Source organism: Melozone crissalis, unplaced genomic scaffold (assembly GCF_028551555.1).
Source record: "Melozone crissalis strain CALT ecotype California unplaced genomic scaffold, PUWL_Pcris_2 ptg000006l_1, whole genome shotgun sequence".
Classification (NCBI taxonomy): Eukaryota; Metazoa; Chordata; class Aves; order Passeriformes; family Passerellidae; genus Melozone; species Melozone crissalis.
The window spans coordinates 51718801-51735451 of record NW_026535784.1 but is presented as its reverse complement, the minus strand read 5'-3'; the positions used below and the strand labels follow the sequence as shown (position 1 = coordinate 51735451).

Genomic DNA, 16651 nt, shown 5'->3' with positions numbered 1-16651 from the left:
ATGTGGAGAAAACAGCCTTTCCACAGCTTCCCAGGGCCAGCCACCTACACAGGAGGATAACCCCATGGCTGAGCAGATTCTCTGTACCTGTGCTGGTGAGGAGCCATCAGGTTGTCAGGAAAATTTCCTTTTCCAGAAAGCCTGGAAAAGGAAATTTGCTCTTTGAGCTTTGCCTGAGACCTACAAGAGAGCATCTGAAGAAAGCAGAAGGAAAAATTATCTTAAATAATTATGGTATTTGTGTAACATTTTTATAAACAAGGGAGCTGAAGTGTCTTCACAAAACATTAGAGCAGTGACTTCAGTGTTTCCTTCTTGGTATGAACTGAGCAGTGATTGCACATTAGTGAGAAATTACATCAGCCATTACAGGAAAGTTTTCTACTGCTTATGCACAAGTTTTTTAATTGTTAATGATGCACTGCCTGATGTGAAGTGATTTTTAAAGGGGACAGATAAAACCATCTTTTCTGTAAAAAAAGGAAAGACATTTACTATATAGGCAAAACCCCCAGACATTATTCCTATACTACTACTGGTTGTAAAAGCCATTTAAATAATGTTCTCCAAGACCAGTTCATTGTTAAAATTATAAACCTGGAAGAGCAAGTCACTTGCCAGTAAAATAATATTTCTTTTTCTTTCAATTAGAAACTATTTAAAAGCTTGGCTTAAAAAGTATGTTTTTCTCCATGGCCACCAATGACTCATGATATCAAAATATTTCTCAAGAAGCTCATTATTACACAGCTGAAAAGGAAATAATGAATTGCCTCTTCCTGTTTTTTTTTTTAAATACAGCAATGAAACCATACTAATCATATTTGTAAACATAAAAAATATAATACAATCTGACATCTGACTTGGCTGAGACACCCTCATTCCCAGATACTTTTTGCTTAAGGAAGGGCCTAATTGGTTGCAGTTTTTAAGTTCTGTAGTTGCCAGAAACTCATGCTGGAAGTCTCAGTTGTGCAGGCATTTGCTTGCTTACTCTCCAACGTGCCCACAAAAGCAAGACTTACAATCCAAAATTGTGTGCAAGCTAAAAGTCCCATTTTTCCAGGCAGCTGTAGCAGATGGGTGTGAAAAGGATAAAAAGGGAAGATTCTGCTAAGATTCAATGCTGTATGATCATCCCATCCAGAAACAGAGCACAGCAGCATTCTGAAAGGCTCAGGAAGGGCTTGCTAAAAAGCCTGTTGGATCATACCCTGTGTCATTGCTTTACACCACAAAATACACAAACACCTTCATGTAAGTACACCCTACATTTACAAAGCTTAGCCTAATGGTACAAAATATTGTACCACAGAATTAACATGAAAGAAGAATCCTTCATTAAGACTAAAAGGGAAGCAAAAAACTCCAATGCCCAAACAACAAACACCACTGCAGTCATAACTGATGCAGTTGCATGGGGAAAATTAGCATAGAGCATATGGAAAAAAGTCAAATATTTGTTTTGAGGATCAGCTAATAGAGGTCTAGAAGGGAAATTTGGAATCATTTTGTTCAGAAGTTGGTATTTTCATCTAATTGCTTTCCCAACTAGGTCCATGTTTAGAAAAGCATTCTACATTCAAGCAGCAACCCCATCTCAGTATATATTATATTATGTTGCAAGAATCAAAGATGAACACCCGCACTTCCCCCTCACTGGAAGTTAGCTATTCATTTGTTGTCTGAAAATTTGTGTTTATCTTTAGTGCAGAGGAATAAAACTGAGAAATCATTCCCGAGACTCTCGCCAGGAGGCTTCCCTTACCTCTTCTGGCCAGAAGGGGAAGCTAGCGCTATGCGGCTGAGTCACACAGCCCGGATGGACTCGGAACACACGGGAATTCAGTTCACCATCACCGTGGATAATCTGTTTGGCCACGGCAGAGTTTAACCACCTGAGGAACTTAAACATACTGAAAATTTACTGAGAGTGCATCCAGGAGGCTTCAGAGTGTAAAATCCAAAAGCCTCTCTGCAAGCATGTGTCCCATCTCGGTTTGGAAAATGACTCACAGAACACCAGCAAGTGGCTGTAACCCTGTTTAGGAGCCCCTTACAGCGAGTTTCTGACTTCCCAGCAGGATTTTGCTGCTGCCCTATCTCTGGTCACTGCAGCAAGTCAGGGATCTCTGGGTAACATAAGACTTACATAGAAATGTAATCTTATTTCCCCACCTAAACCAGAAACAAAATACAAGGCATACATTTTAACCAAAATTCTGCTACTCTGTTAAGACACCTGCTCAGAGTATCAGTGTGGGAAACAAACAGAAAACTTTATCGGACACATATGAATAGTTGCCTTGTTGCATTAATATTAAAGGTTTTTTATTGTTTAGAATGAAGACAAGAAATCTGCAGTACTCACAGCTCAGATGGTTTGTGATTATCAGCATCCTTCATCCTTTTCAGAGAAGATTCAATTGAATTTTAGTATGGAAGGGGATAGACTGAGAGTTTTGGTTTTTTTCTGATCAGCTATTCCATTTCAGTTTCTCAGCATTGAAAACTCAGCTTCTTTATTTGACTTAAGCTAATCTATCAGACATGTTAGATGGCTCTTTCCACAGGACTGTAGAAAGAAACAGCAGCAGTCAGATGCCAAAAACTGTAAGTAGGTCTGTCCAAAATTTCTAGCTTTGTATCTATCTGCATGTCTCTAGTCTGGCCTAGACTCAGGCTTTCTGCCATTTCTGGAAAGAAACTTCCAAGAATACTTCACTTCTAGGAACTTCCAGGAATGCTCTCTCTTGCTCAGCCAGAGGCAGACTATTCAAATTGTCAGCGGATGAAACATTTAAAAAATGGATGTAGGAAGTCTTGAATACAAGTCTGGGTTACACACACACACCCACACACACACACACCCACACACCATCCCTTGTCCCTGTTTGCCATTTATTCCAAGAGAACATATCCCTGGTGCTACCTTCTTTTCATGAAGCAAGACAGATACTAAAACAAATGCTGAATATGTCAATGAGTGTGCAGTCACCAATAGTGGAGGTCTGACAGAAGGCCTTACAAGCCCATTAGTTTTTAAAAATAATCTAAAAGGATGGAATAAGCAAAAAATTGATAGTGTTGCATTAAAAGTATTCTAGGAGGCCTCCTGTGTTGCAGTCTCTCCTCATCACCATCCCTTTCTGCTGCTAACTTCTTGTATGGACTTATTCTAAAAAAGACAGAATGAGTGGAGACTGAAAGGATTAAAACAGCAGTTACTTGCAAAATGAGATGTTTCTTGAAGGGAAGGGATATGGATTTTGTCTTTGTGTATTTTATACCGAACTCTGAAGAAGCTATAAAGAATTTTCTGCTAGCATCAAAAAAATGCAAGAAAATTACAGCTCAAGTCAGAGCTCTCAGCTCTTACTTCATGTTTCAGAATCACATGTCAATGACATTTCACCTTCCCAGTGCTCCTGTTCCAGTGAAGGAAAAGTATGCAGTCATTCAAATCCATACTTCCTTTAGCTGGTGTTCTGGAAAAACAACATTTCATATTTTAAAGCCTCATGATCTACCCATCTAGTTGTGGGAAGCATAAAAATTCTGATATCATCTCCTTAGAGTGCATCCATTCTTGTAACTAAGTCTATGAAAAGAATAAAGGTGGCATCAACAATCTGTTTTAATGACAGTGTTTGTATCATTTCCAATTACACAAGTAACATTTCTCCAAAGTCATTAGTGCCCTGCCATTATAGCTGTCACTGTTTCTTCAGTCTTGCTGCTCTGAGAGCAAAGACTCTGTGGGTTCCTGTTAGGAATATTGATAAGCTTCAGGAAAAGCTCTTTTCCAGATGGTCTTGTATGAGGCATTCATACTCCAGCACTCTCAATGATGGCTAAATGCTCGTACAGAACACACTCCTGAGCAGAAAGAGAGGTTTGCTACTAGGATAGCTGTGCAAATCAATGCATTTTTTAGCTGCAACTCATCCTTAACTACACAGGCATGTGGAACAAGGAGAAGAGAGGAAAATAGTTTTGCCAGCTTTATATTAAATCACTATGTCTCAGTAGGTATGAAAATATATTCGGGTGACAAAGGCATCCTCAACATCTCTGACAGAATACAGCTCTCAAAGTTCAGACCAAGCCCGAAACACAGCACACAGCAGGAAAGCATCAAGACAACCTTTGCTATTCCTAATATGCATTTTTCTAACCTGCCATTGACCATCTCCAATGACCAACTCTCCAAAACCTATCGAGATAACTTCTTAGTGTTTAATATCTTAACTGACACAAATCTCTTCTCCCTGCCCCTAGTATTACACTCAATTTTATTCTGTGCAGTTTAAGACTACTATTTCTTGTCCTATTCTCTGCAAAGCAGAGAAAAGGAATTGAACTCTTCTTCCCCAGAGTAGCTACCTAACACATGTGGCTTCAACACCTCCAGGTTTGACCCTTTCAGTTAATTTTAAAGCACATTTTATTTACCACTATGTTTTAGAACAAAACTTAGTGAGCAGGCAGTTTCCTTGCTTGATTCTGCCACCATGCCCACAAACACTCCTGCATTAGTTACTGATGACTGCAGTGCCTCAGAGGCTCAGACAGCAGGGCAGCAAGTAATTCAGCAAAGGTTACTTCTGCAAACCCTTTGGTCAGCTTTTCTGGAAGAAGAATACAAATACCTAATGCCAGTTATCTAACCACATACTTTCTTAATGAATGCATTCTAAATAACAAAGACTACATATTAAAGTCTGACCTGTAAAAGAAAACTCTTTTTGTTCCTTGTGATCTAAGAAAAAGATGACAGCACATCCATTTTTTTCCATTGAAATAAAACAAAAAAAACCCACCCAACTTTTGCCTCCTCACTTTCAGGCAATTTTTAAAACAGTAACTCTTGGATAAATGTTTTAACTCTTATTTAAAAAAGAACAGTGAATACTTAGCAAACAAGCAAATAACAGTTTTAAGAGTTTTAGTGTTAAAAGATATCAGAGTAACAGTCAAATAAAGAAGAGGCAAGAACAAAAATAATAGCTTAATCTAAGGGGGTAATTTTTGTTAATTAGTTTAACTAATCTTTTCTGAGCACTAATCTGGACATTCCACATGATCAATTTCCAGAAGAGATAAAATTTAAAGTTTTTTGCTCAATTATGTAAGAGTCCTGAGATTAGGCCAACTTTTTCATAGAATCATTGCTCATTCTCACAAGAGCCTTATGAAAGCATCATGAAATGAAGAATGCCTCGGGATTCCCAGGAAAACATGATGGAAATCCACTGTATTCCTGGTGGAGTGACAATCACTAAAGGCAAGTGCAAAAGACAATAAAAACACACAGACATAATACATAACTACAAAGCAAACCCATTTTGTAGAAAGGCTAACTTTAACCAAATAGTAGAAGAAACATTCTAACTACAAAAGTGATTAATATGTGGAACAGGGTATGTAGGGAAACTGCAAAATGCCTTCTAAATTAAACTTTAGTCCTAGACAAAGCCCATACACCACTGAAAGGATGCACTATGCAGCCAGCCCCTCATCTGACCAGCATTTACTGCACTTCTGCATGTGCAGAACATGTACAAAGCTCAAATACACTTCCAATGCAGCATTCCTGAAAGAATTTCTCACATATCTTTATGCACCCAAAGTGATGTTTTAGTTTTTCAAAGTTATTTTCCCTCCCCTCACAGTCCTCCGGCTTTTAGATTGATCCTTTCAGAGGCTGAAATTCATAATTCATCTGAAGAACACAGCATCTGTTCCATTGTGAGATCTCTCCCTGTGGCTGGGTCAGCTTTAGTCAGAGGGAAACCACATGGAGCAAGTCCCTCCAGATTTTTCCCTTTCCTCCCATAAAACTACAGAAGAATAATTCATTTCAGGGAGGTGGAAGGGAAGAAAGTGAAGCAGATCCCTGTACTCCCCCTCTGCAGGTATGAGGACTTAAATTTCTCACCTGTTTTCATCCAGCTTTCCAGAAAAACAAAACACAAAAACCCAACCAAAACTATTCCTTAAAAGTAGGAATATTATCTTACAGGATGTGCCTTCTCTAAAAAAGGGATATTCAAATTATTTAAAATTCTATAATTTGTACTTGAGTAACAAACCTGCAATACCAGGTTAACCATCTCAAACTTGTAGTGTGGAAGTTACATTTCTAAAAAATCCACAAAAAATAAACAGGATACTTGAAAAATGCCCAAAACAGAAATTAAAATACCCCCACACAACTGCTTGTTTTTCCAGGTGTACACTAAGTATCTTCTCATGGTATCACACGAACTCATACTGTACTTTTTTCAGTAACCAGCCCTTTTACTGTGCTCTCCAGACTTCTGTAAGTATGAAGGAAGAAAGGTTGAGGAAGGAGGGAGCAGGCACAAGTACTGAGAGGTAGAAACTTCACAAGGAGCTTCTGCATTTGGGAAACTAAAACCAGACACAGGATATAATCCATAGCGCATAAATTTGAAAAGATGGAAATTAAGAGTGCCTAATTATTACATATGCCCTAGGAGGATATCATCAGTCTATTGTTACATTCCATGGTGTTCTTTTGGAGGAAATGAGACCAGCTTTCACAGAATACTAGCCAGCCCTTAGAAGTACACTGCATTCCACCTCTGACAACTGCATATTTAATTTGCTACCCCTCAGGTTTTTACTGCTTACTGTCATCAGAAACTTCTGATGACCAGAGAAACCTCGACCTGCTTCCAGTGGTGCAGGTCCAGCCTTGTTCCTGTGCAAACACCAAAACCTTCACATGTGCAGGCTTTCACCCACAAGTGCTGCAGATAGAACATTTGTGTCTCAGATGGAATTTAGAGAAAAAGAGTTGGATGTGTAAGGCAACATCTGGTACCAGCCATTCATCCCACATGTGGAAGCCATGTTTTCCAAACTTGTGTGGCACTGAAAGGTTCCCAGATGGAGATGTTACTTGGCTTAGGCTTTCAGCTACACTCAGTCCCTTACAAGGGCTGTTTCCTGTCTATGTGATGGGCAATGTCACATTTTTCAGGCATTTCAGATACAGTTGTAGAGAATGAATTTTGACTGGGCTTCTTGTATACCCCACCTGTGTCAGGCCATGGTAATTCTCAACACAAGGAGACACAGTAATGTTTTACAAAACACAAGGGGTGACCAGAATATGGACAAAAAAGAGGAAAGCCCACATATTCTTCATATTATTTTATCCACCTTACTATCAAAGGAACAACAGTGCAAGAGCACCCAGACAATTCTGAAACAACAGTGAAATAAACACCAAATACAACAAGAACACTCATAGTGTGGTCAGGATCCTTTCCCCCATTTTATCCAACAAAATGCTCACATTCAAGACCAACCTCCATATTCACTCAGCTGCAAAGTTCCAGGTGTGACCATGTTTGGGATTGTTCCCTGTAATGGCACTGCCACACCTCTGTCACCCACTCACTGCTGCTGGCACAGAATTGGGCATTTCCTGTACTTCCTCAGGTGATGGTTAGAAAACCTGGCTGTGAACCTTCCCTTACCACTGTACACACATGGATCTTTTTCCAATGCTTCTGGGGATTATGCACAGTATGGATTCATCTGGGGCTCGATGGTGCCAACAGATCCTGTGAGGGAATGGATGGCCCCTCACTCAAAGTACACACTGCCAAATCAGGGTCTCCAAACTCGAGGCTCCCACCTTGAGGTGACAGATCAGACTGCTGTACGTGCCCTTGCCAACATTAAGACATCCCAGTGCTTTCGTTTTTGAAAATGGTCAATTTCTAGAGAGTTCAGTGGTTTAATATTTTGATTGTAAGCTGCTTTCTATCAGTGTAAGATCAAATTCAACCAAAGATCTACCACTTTATCTGTTCAAACTTGCTTCTGTACCTGGGGAAATCACAGAGAGACACCTGAGGCAATGATGTGATTCCTGAAAGACCAAGAGCAACACAGTGGGTCAGAAAATGGAATGGCCCCAGTGCCCAGAGTCTATTCTGAATTAGAGCCATATCAGTCATTAGCAGTAGGGGTACAAAGAAACCCCACACTGCAATTAAAAGCTACCCCATGAAAGACTATTTACAGAACTGCTCTCTTAGCACAAGATAAAAACCCAATTCTTGAAGTTTGGAGTCTCCAGTGCATGCAGATCAAGGTAGCTTCTTTCTGTGCTGCTTGAGAAAACAGCATGGCCCAAATCCAGCATACAGAGGGATCAAGCTGTGTTTGAGAGGTTTGAAAAGCGTTTGTAGTCAAACCATTGGCTGAATCATGTTCAAAATGAAGCCATGCTTGGATCCAGTTTCTAAATAGTGCTGTTGCCAACACTAAGGCCTATGGTGATTTTGACTTGAGGAGACTGGTCCACAAACTTGGAGAAGTATCTGATGGGACAGCAGCCATCTTTCAGTCTCCACATGTATATCTGAAAACACTCAGGATTACCAATCCCTAAAGTATCAACAGAAGGCAGCAGTGAAGGGCTCAGAGATGAGACAGACCCTGCTCTCCTGCCAAGAATCAAGTGCTCCAAAAAAATAGTAAAGTGTTACTACAGCACTGCACACATCCAGTCTCATTCTCCTGCTTTTTCTAATCTCTGCTCAATAATCTAAAGGAACAGCAGACCGAGAAGTTCAAAGTTATATTAGGAGAAAGGGGAAGGCAAAGTTATGCACACCATTTTCCTTTATAGAAAAGAATGTTTTTACATGTTACAGGGACATTGGGGAAAGCTGCAACAGGAAAATCAGAATCTGTTTTACAAAAGCAAACTGTGCTCTCCCAGCACATCTCAGCAAGTGACCACTCCACATAAAGCAAACTCTGAGCAAAGCAAGCCTGTAATATAAGTATTGTTCATTTTCTATTTACTGTAGTACACAACTGTAAGTCGCGGGTCTTTATCACTGCTATGAGATATCTTAACTCCTGTCTACAATCTGGAGCAAGTGACAGTGTTTACTTCTTCAAAATTAAACTACAGCAGCCTTCTCTGGGCTTTAGAGATTTAGAGTCTCAGATGAGCTGGCAGGATCATGAAGAGAACATACAGAACATTCAATTTATGCCTTAGCGGCAGGATAAAAAGGGGAAATCACAAGCCAAGTCTTAAAAAAAAAGATCAATCTGCACACATTAGAATAAAAAAATCTTAACATTCCTTAAAGATGATTGAATCAAATTCCAGACTTTTGGACTGTTTGTCAAATTTGGGGGTTTGTTTGACATTACTTTTGATTACTTCAGTTGCACAAGATCAATTAACAGCATACACTGAGGATCATTTGTAACTGCAAGGCATTCATCAGACCTGCACAAAAGCTGTACCCATCTTGTCCATTCCCTGCAGCAGACCCACTCAGCTCTGTAACCACATCAAGCCCAGTGGATGTAAGCATTGTCAATTTTACTGGAGCCACTTCTGTGTTTGCAGCAGGCTTTGATCAGGAGGCTGCCTCTCCATCACACCTGCCTCATGAAAACAGCTCACCACACAGCCCAGGGGACACAGCCCTCCCAGCTGAAGGGACTGCAGGTGGGGTGGATGAAACAGGAGCCACCTGTCAGACACCTCAATTAAACTCAACAAAAGTGGGGAACCAGAGCCCTCTGCCTCAGCAGCTCCCAGCACATGAAGACATACAGACTCATGACCCACAGTGGCACAGGGACAGCACCCCCTGGGGATGACAAAAAGCAATTTGCAGAGTTCAAAAAAAACAAGGAAAGTTATCAAGAATATAGAAGTCAGTGAGGGGTGCTTAAGGAGCAGAGAGGAGAGAACATCCCCTGAAGGACAACATGGCAAGGGTGTCTCTCTTCACTGAGTTAAGTCAAGGACAGAGAGGGCCAGAGGAAAATACAAGCCATTTTCCCTTCCCTCCTGCACAGAATCACAAATGTATTGAAGAAAATGAACTGTGAGATGATGCATGTAAAAATGTACTGCCCCACCACTGCTGGTGATGGTGGAGTTATGTTGTATATCTAGGCAAACATCCAGAAAAAGGTGACTGCCAGTTCATGGCCATGAATCACAAATCTCAGGAGCACGCTAAGAGGCTACAGTGTGCTTCACAGAACAAACCAGCAGCAATTACTAAAGAGAGCACCAAAACACAGCTAACTTCCAAAGTGTCCATCAAAGATACCTTGTCCCACCTTAGAGTGGGACAAGGCAAAGGAAAAGTCAGGGAGATAGGCACAGCAAGAAAGGTCCATATCAATTTCAGACACTTCTACACTGATTTGTTGTCTTCAAATAATGATACTCACACCTGTATTGCTTAGAGGCTAAAAAAGACAGCTGTAGTTGTCTTAAGACAATAAAGGACAATAGCTACAGTAGCAAGAGCAGTGATTTAGCAGCAAATGGCTTTAGCAAAGTAGACAGCAATACCAGGTTAGCAAGCATTAAAAGATCAGGCCCATAAATGTGATACAGGATATGATAAAACATGAATTATTTTTTCCATACCTTCCTAAACCCATACAAGTAAGCATGACTACCTCTCTTAGCCTTCAACAAATCTTTTAAGAGTTCACCAGATCCTCCTAAATGATAAAAAAGTCATCTCCATTCAGGGAGAATTATTTGATCTCCAGCACTTAAAAGCCAAAGCAGAGATTTCAAAACACATTCAGCTCCATGGAATTATTTGCGTCCATGTATACTGCTTTTCCTCAATACATATATCCCTGTCTTTTCAGTTTCTCCTAACAGAGACTGGTCTTGGCTTTTAAGTAGTGTCTTCTGTGTTTAACTCTTGTTCAGGAGATTAAATGGAGGAAACTATGAGGAAATAAAACCAAATAAGCAACAGGAACTTACCTGGTTACAGAGCTGACACTGTAGGCTCTGTCCGTGCTTTTAGTTCTCAATGTTCTCTGTTTTGTGAGAGGTCAGCAAGAAACTCTTTTTCCTTTCATTCTTGTCATTTGCCTTTAAAAGCTTTCTGACTCCAACTATCCAAGGCAGGGCAAATCAGAAGGAAGACTTCTTCAAAATGATCCAAAAGTTTTCACAGCAGCCTGAAGCCAGCAGTTGCTTCTTCCCAGGTGAGTTCTGTCCTACCTCCTGTGTTTCTGGCTGTTAGTCTGTTGTGGTTTAGCCCCAGCTGGTAACTAATCACCACTCACTGGCTGCTCCTTCACTCACCCCATGTGGGATGGAGGAGAAAATTGAAAGGGTGAAAGTAAGAAACACTTGTGGGTTGAGATAAAGACAATTTAATAAGCAAAGCAAAAGTTGCACACACAAGCAAAGCAAAACAAGGAATTCATTCACCACTTCCCATGAGCAGGCAGGTGTTCAGCCATCTCCAGGAAATCCAGGCACCATCACACATAACTGTAATGTGGGAAGACAACTCCATCACTCCAAACACCCTCCTTTCTTCCTTCCTTCTTCCCATTTTACATGCTGAGCATGACTCCATATGTGACAGGATATATATTGGGTCAGCTGGGGTTGGCTGCCCCTGCTGTGTTGTGTCCCCTCCCAACTCCTTGTGCACCCCCAGTCTCTTCACAGGTGGGGTGGGAGGCAGAAAAAGCCTTGGATCTGTGCAAACCCTGCTCAACAGTAAGGCAAACATCCCTGTGTTATCAACACGGTCTCCAGCACAAATCCAAACCAGCCCCATACCAGTACTGTGAAAAGAAATTAACGCAGACAAAAGCACCTGAGAGTCTCAGGTGCTACTCCAATCCACTCATCTCATTTAATGAAGTGCAGCTGAGACATTCTGTGCCCTCATATGAAGGTACACTTTTTCCTTGCACCTAATATCTCCACACCACAAGCAAAAAGCTGGAGAACAAATAATGAAAATATTATGTACCCAGCTCTTCAACAGTGTTACAGAAAAACTGACAACAGAAAGAACTCAGAAAAACTGGGATCCTGCATGTCCCACTTAATTCAGATTACTGCTGAAAGTTTCTGAAGCACTGCAGAGCTACTATTTTCTAATTTCAATCCCTATTTAGGGAAAACAGAGAGGCATTACAGCCCAAAACATAAAAGACAGCAACATTCAAAGCAGTCACAACATAAAACTGTCTTTTCTTACTCCAACGCTTTTTTCAAAGTTTATCAAAACTTGCACAGGATCATCCAAATAGGAAAACATCCAAGTAGAAACACTCCTTAAGACCTGCATGATGGATGGTTACAGCACTAATTAAAAAAGAAGTCACTACCTCACAGCTGCATTCCATAAAAAGCAATGAAACTGTTGGGAACAGCTGGGAGTTTATGTAGCAGGGGCTGAAGATATCAAAAACAAAGGCAGTGCCTGAGCAGCAAACAGCATTCTTCCACTTTTTGGTCATCTCTACATTTCATTTATTTTTAAGACTTACATTTGTGCTATGACCACTTCTTTATGAAAAAGATATGTCAAACTGAATCTGAAAAGAAACCAAAACACCTGTTATTTTCTTGGAATGTAAAAGCAGCAGGTTCCTCTCAATAGGGAACTTGTACATTATGGATTTTTTCCCCTGAGCAATGAGAGAACTTTTAATTTTTTAATTTAAAAACATGTATATACTGAGCCAAGCTGTGGAATTAACCTTAACAAAACCACCAAAAAAAGAAAAAAGGAAAAAAGAAGAGAAAAAGGTGGCATTGACTCATACTCCAAAAAGGGCTATCACTCATTACAGAGACAGACAGATGCATTCTGTGTCTGGCTGAACACACACTGAGCTCTGCTGCTCAGCCTCCCCTTGCTCCTGAGTTTAGCAGGGCTACTAACCTGTACTAATCATTACATCTAAGCTCAGCACATCTTCATTCCTAGTTGTTCCTCCTCCAAGACCACACCTTTATCTGGCTTGTTAAGAGTCTGCTAAGAAGTGGACAAGACAAGGTTTTAATCAAATGTAAGCAGTAACAACAGGTTTTATTCAAAATTTCCAGTAAAGAGGACCCACTAGTTTTGGAATAAAAGTACTTGAAAGTACTACAGCTTACATGAATATAAAAGAGCAAAGAGAAGAAAATAAACCAAGCAGAAAAAAAAATTAAAAATATATATATATTTTTTAAAGTTTGAAATAGACCCCCCACAGGGATACTGAACTCCTCCAGACAATTAAGAGTTACTAGGTTTGGCAAAACAAGATTCTCTCACAAAATTAAAAGCCTACTTTTGTTACATAAACTGTATAAAACTGCTCAATAGTTAAAGAGCACTCTGTACAAATTTGTCTTGAAATACATAGAGCTACAGCCTTCAAACTGCAGTAATTAATAATTTTGTCCTCTTCATGGGTAAAAGAAGCTGCACAATTGCTTTGGGGGAAAAAGAAGAGGCAAAAATAGTCAGAACTAACAAGATGAAGCCACTATGAAAACAAAATGCACAACAAAATTCAGACCTCAGTTTAAACTAACACGCTATGTTTACAATATATTCTACATTTCAGCTGTCATTTTCCCCTCCCACTCCCACCTCCCCCCATTCAAATATTCCTAATTCCTTTATGGTCTAAATCTAATTAATTTCTAAACTTTCAAATACACCGTACATACATTTAGCAAAAGAACATACCTAACATTCTTACAGCAGTATGGTCAGGACACAATTTCAGAGACAGCACACAGTTATTGAGATTAAACCTTATGCTTTCTTTTACTTTGAAAGAGAACAGCAGCCATCAGTGTAGTGTTTCCAAGAAGTACTGAAGGGAGGCTGCAAGAAGCAGACTTGGCCAACATCCACTCTCAGCTCCAGAGGACGTGGGGGGAACCAGTGAGTGCTGAATGTAAGGAAGGAGAACCTTAAAAGTGACGGCTGCAGGAAAATCCTTCGGGAACTCTGTCCAGCACACTGAGTTTGGCTTTGGCTCTGTTGTCTCTCTTGTACTAAGCCCTGTAAATCAACTCCACAACAGTACATTACAATGTAAACTAAAATTCTTTATACCAACAGTATGTCAAAGGGGTTTATTTATCTTTGTTTTCTGAACCCAGCAGTTGGTCACAGAAGTCAAGTGTTTTCATGGCTCTTTTTCAGCTGTTGCCAGCTGAGGGGGGAAAAAAAATAAAAACGTGTGTCTGACTCATACATCTTTCAAGTACATGCAAGGCTCAACTGTTTCCAAAATGCAGGAGCTTGGGACCTTTTAAGACACTGAAGAAATAGGATTATGAGGAGAGCCCATCTGAGTAAGTACTTTATCCAGCCACTGAAGGGGACCATGGAGATGTATCTCTATCCAGCATGGAGTGCTTGTTACATCCTGGCGATGATATTCAGCTCCCCAGCCCTGGAAATAGAATCATAAGTGGGGAAAGAGAAAACAAATCACTTTATATTATAATACTAAATACATGAAAAGTGTACTTCCTACCAAAACAGCTTTCAACAGTAATTATCAGCAGGGTGGCAGAGCACCCATAGCACCCACCAACTATTATCACTCTTCAACAAACAAATCAGAAGCTAAAAAAATTATAAATGTGGAAAAGTATCATTTCAGATCTCTTGGAATGGAAGTTTTTAAAGACATAATTGTAGCAGTGCAAAATTTCCCCATACATCAGTGCCAGCTGCCTGAGGTCCCTAAAAAGCCTCTGAAGAGAGGGATACTCAAATCTTCTCTGCCAAGACTGAAAATGGAACAAATTGGGTGGAAATACTGCCAGACAGACCAAAAAATTAAAAGATGAAGTGATAAGACTGATGTGGAAATGGGGGTGAGGCATCTGTCTGACAAGAACCAAAGTATCATTCTTAGGATGGGGATGATGAACGGAGCAGTAAGTCAGAAGCATTCCTCCTTGGAGAAAGAGGGCATGGCCATCCCTCATCAGGCTGTTTCTCTACTTAAGACAGGTTTTGTTTCAGCTCATACCTGATTCTGTTACAGTAATTACCAAAGATATGAAGAGATATTTAAAAGCATTCAAAATTTGTATTTTGTAAGTGAACCATTTTTGGGGCAGGTCTGAAGAGAAGACAAAGACATCTGCAGGTACAGTTTGCTCTGCTCTGTATTAGTTTAATCCCTAATGAAGGAATTTCCCAGCTCCCAGCACAGCTGGCAGCAGCTCTGAACACTGTGCAGTGCAACTTCCAATACACAAGAGGTCCTGTTTGACTGTTTAGGCTGTCGGATGCAGAGCTGTAAACAGACTATTTCATTTTAGGAACCCCTGTCTTAACACATCTGAAAGCTCTCATCCTCCCATCATGGAGAAGACTGCAGCATATCACTATCTTCATTTGATTACTTTCATTTAAGGACCAGCCCTTTCATATCAGTACCTATGCTGACACACACAACAGCCACATCACAAATCCTGACCTTGCATGCCTTTCTAGAATAGAAGGGTATACATATTATTCTAAATAATGACTGCAGCTCCTAATTTGGGAGTTGCTGGTCAAGATATAGAGGACTTACGTGAAGAAACATCTTCTGTAAGTCACCTCAAGCTTTCTAAGTATGTGGGTCAGATGGTTTTCTGTCCACAAATACTTAATTTCACTAAGATCTGTCAGACTTAATGAGCAATTCCATCCTTAAAATTAACAGCCATTAGTAGGCTGATGAAGGGACTTAGTGGACCATTCAAAATTACTGCATTAAAAAAAAAAAAATTACTTTGCTTACAAAATAATCTCAAGCAAATTGCTCACATACCTTTACAAAACTCATCCGGAGAGTGCACATCTTAGTAAGCTCGTACACTGTCTCAAAGCCATGGTTCACAGACTGAGCCAGGAGCTGAGCAAACTCTTGATTATTGAAAATCTTCAGACTGCAGCCACTGGGGATTTTGCAGACCGTGGTGGGATGGAAGCCGTGGTGGTAGTTGCAGTTCCGACTCTGCACGAAGATGCTGCTGTCGCTCAAACACTCAGCGTACACCTCCCCTCCAACGTAGTACAGATGGACACCTGCGAGGAGAAGGTGGCAAATTCACACTGTGTCTGTTTTCATGCTCTGTCTCCACAGAGATAGGCTTCTGTTCAAAGAGATAAACCTTAATTACATATCAGAGTATCATCTGTCTTCATTTCTACTTTTCTCTTTCATCAGCGGGCAATCTGAAAGAAGAGTATGTATGCATGTATGTATATATGTATGTATGTATGGGGAATCAACATGTTGTATATTCAACAACACCAAACTAGCAAGCACAGGAGTTTTGATGCCTTCCACTGGACAACCTGACCACTTGAACTTTTTCTCATTATATTTAAGTGAAGCAGTAATTGGGAATGCAAGCAGAGAGAGCAGAAACCTGCTGCATCATTTGTAGATACTGAAGAAGCCCCAAGCTTGATTCTCTGGAAAAGTCTTGGGTAATTTGGGTAGCCTCAGTTTTGTCAGCTAGCTTTAATTCCAGAAAGCTAGGTCGGGAAAAAAAGGCCTTTGCATTCCTCAGACCTATCTGCCAAATGAGGCTACACACCAATTTTACAGTCCTCTCCCCATCTCATGCCTGCTCCTTCACCTGTCATCCACAGCAGCAAAGCCCCAAAAAAGTAACATACAGAGATCCTTTGTGTCAGTAGGAGTCAATTCTAAAGGTTTTGAGAAAGCAAGAAAATTTACCTTCTGTGTTTAAAAATAGTTTATTTGCTACTTAAACCTCCCACAATGTCACAAATCACAGAAGTGAACGTGGAGAATAGAAAACTCG

The 16651-nt window shown here is 40.3% G+C and overlaps 1 protein-coding gene across 3 annotated transcripts in view; it reads right to left on the bottom strand.

The window, feature by feature from the left end:
- Window positions 1-12864: 12864 nt before the first annotated feature.
- The window catches only part of SMAD1 (SMAD family member 1), a 43832-nt gene continuing 40045 nt past the window's right edge, over window positions 12865-16651 (bottom strand). For all 3 annotated transcript variants that reach the window (XM_054292621.1, XM_054292629.1, XM_054292640.1), the window contains exons 6-7: window positions 15646-15902; window positions 12865-14265 (exon numbers count right to left, since the gene is read on the bottom strand). In XM_054292621.1, the coding sequence (XP_054148596.1) occupies window positions 14122-14265; window positions 15646-15902 (401 nt within the window). In that variant the 3' untranslated portion in view covers window positions 12865-14121. The remainder of the gene's footprint in view (window positions 14266-15645; window positions 15903-16651) is intronic.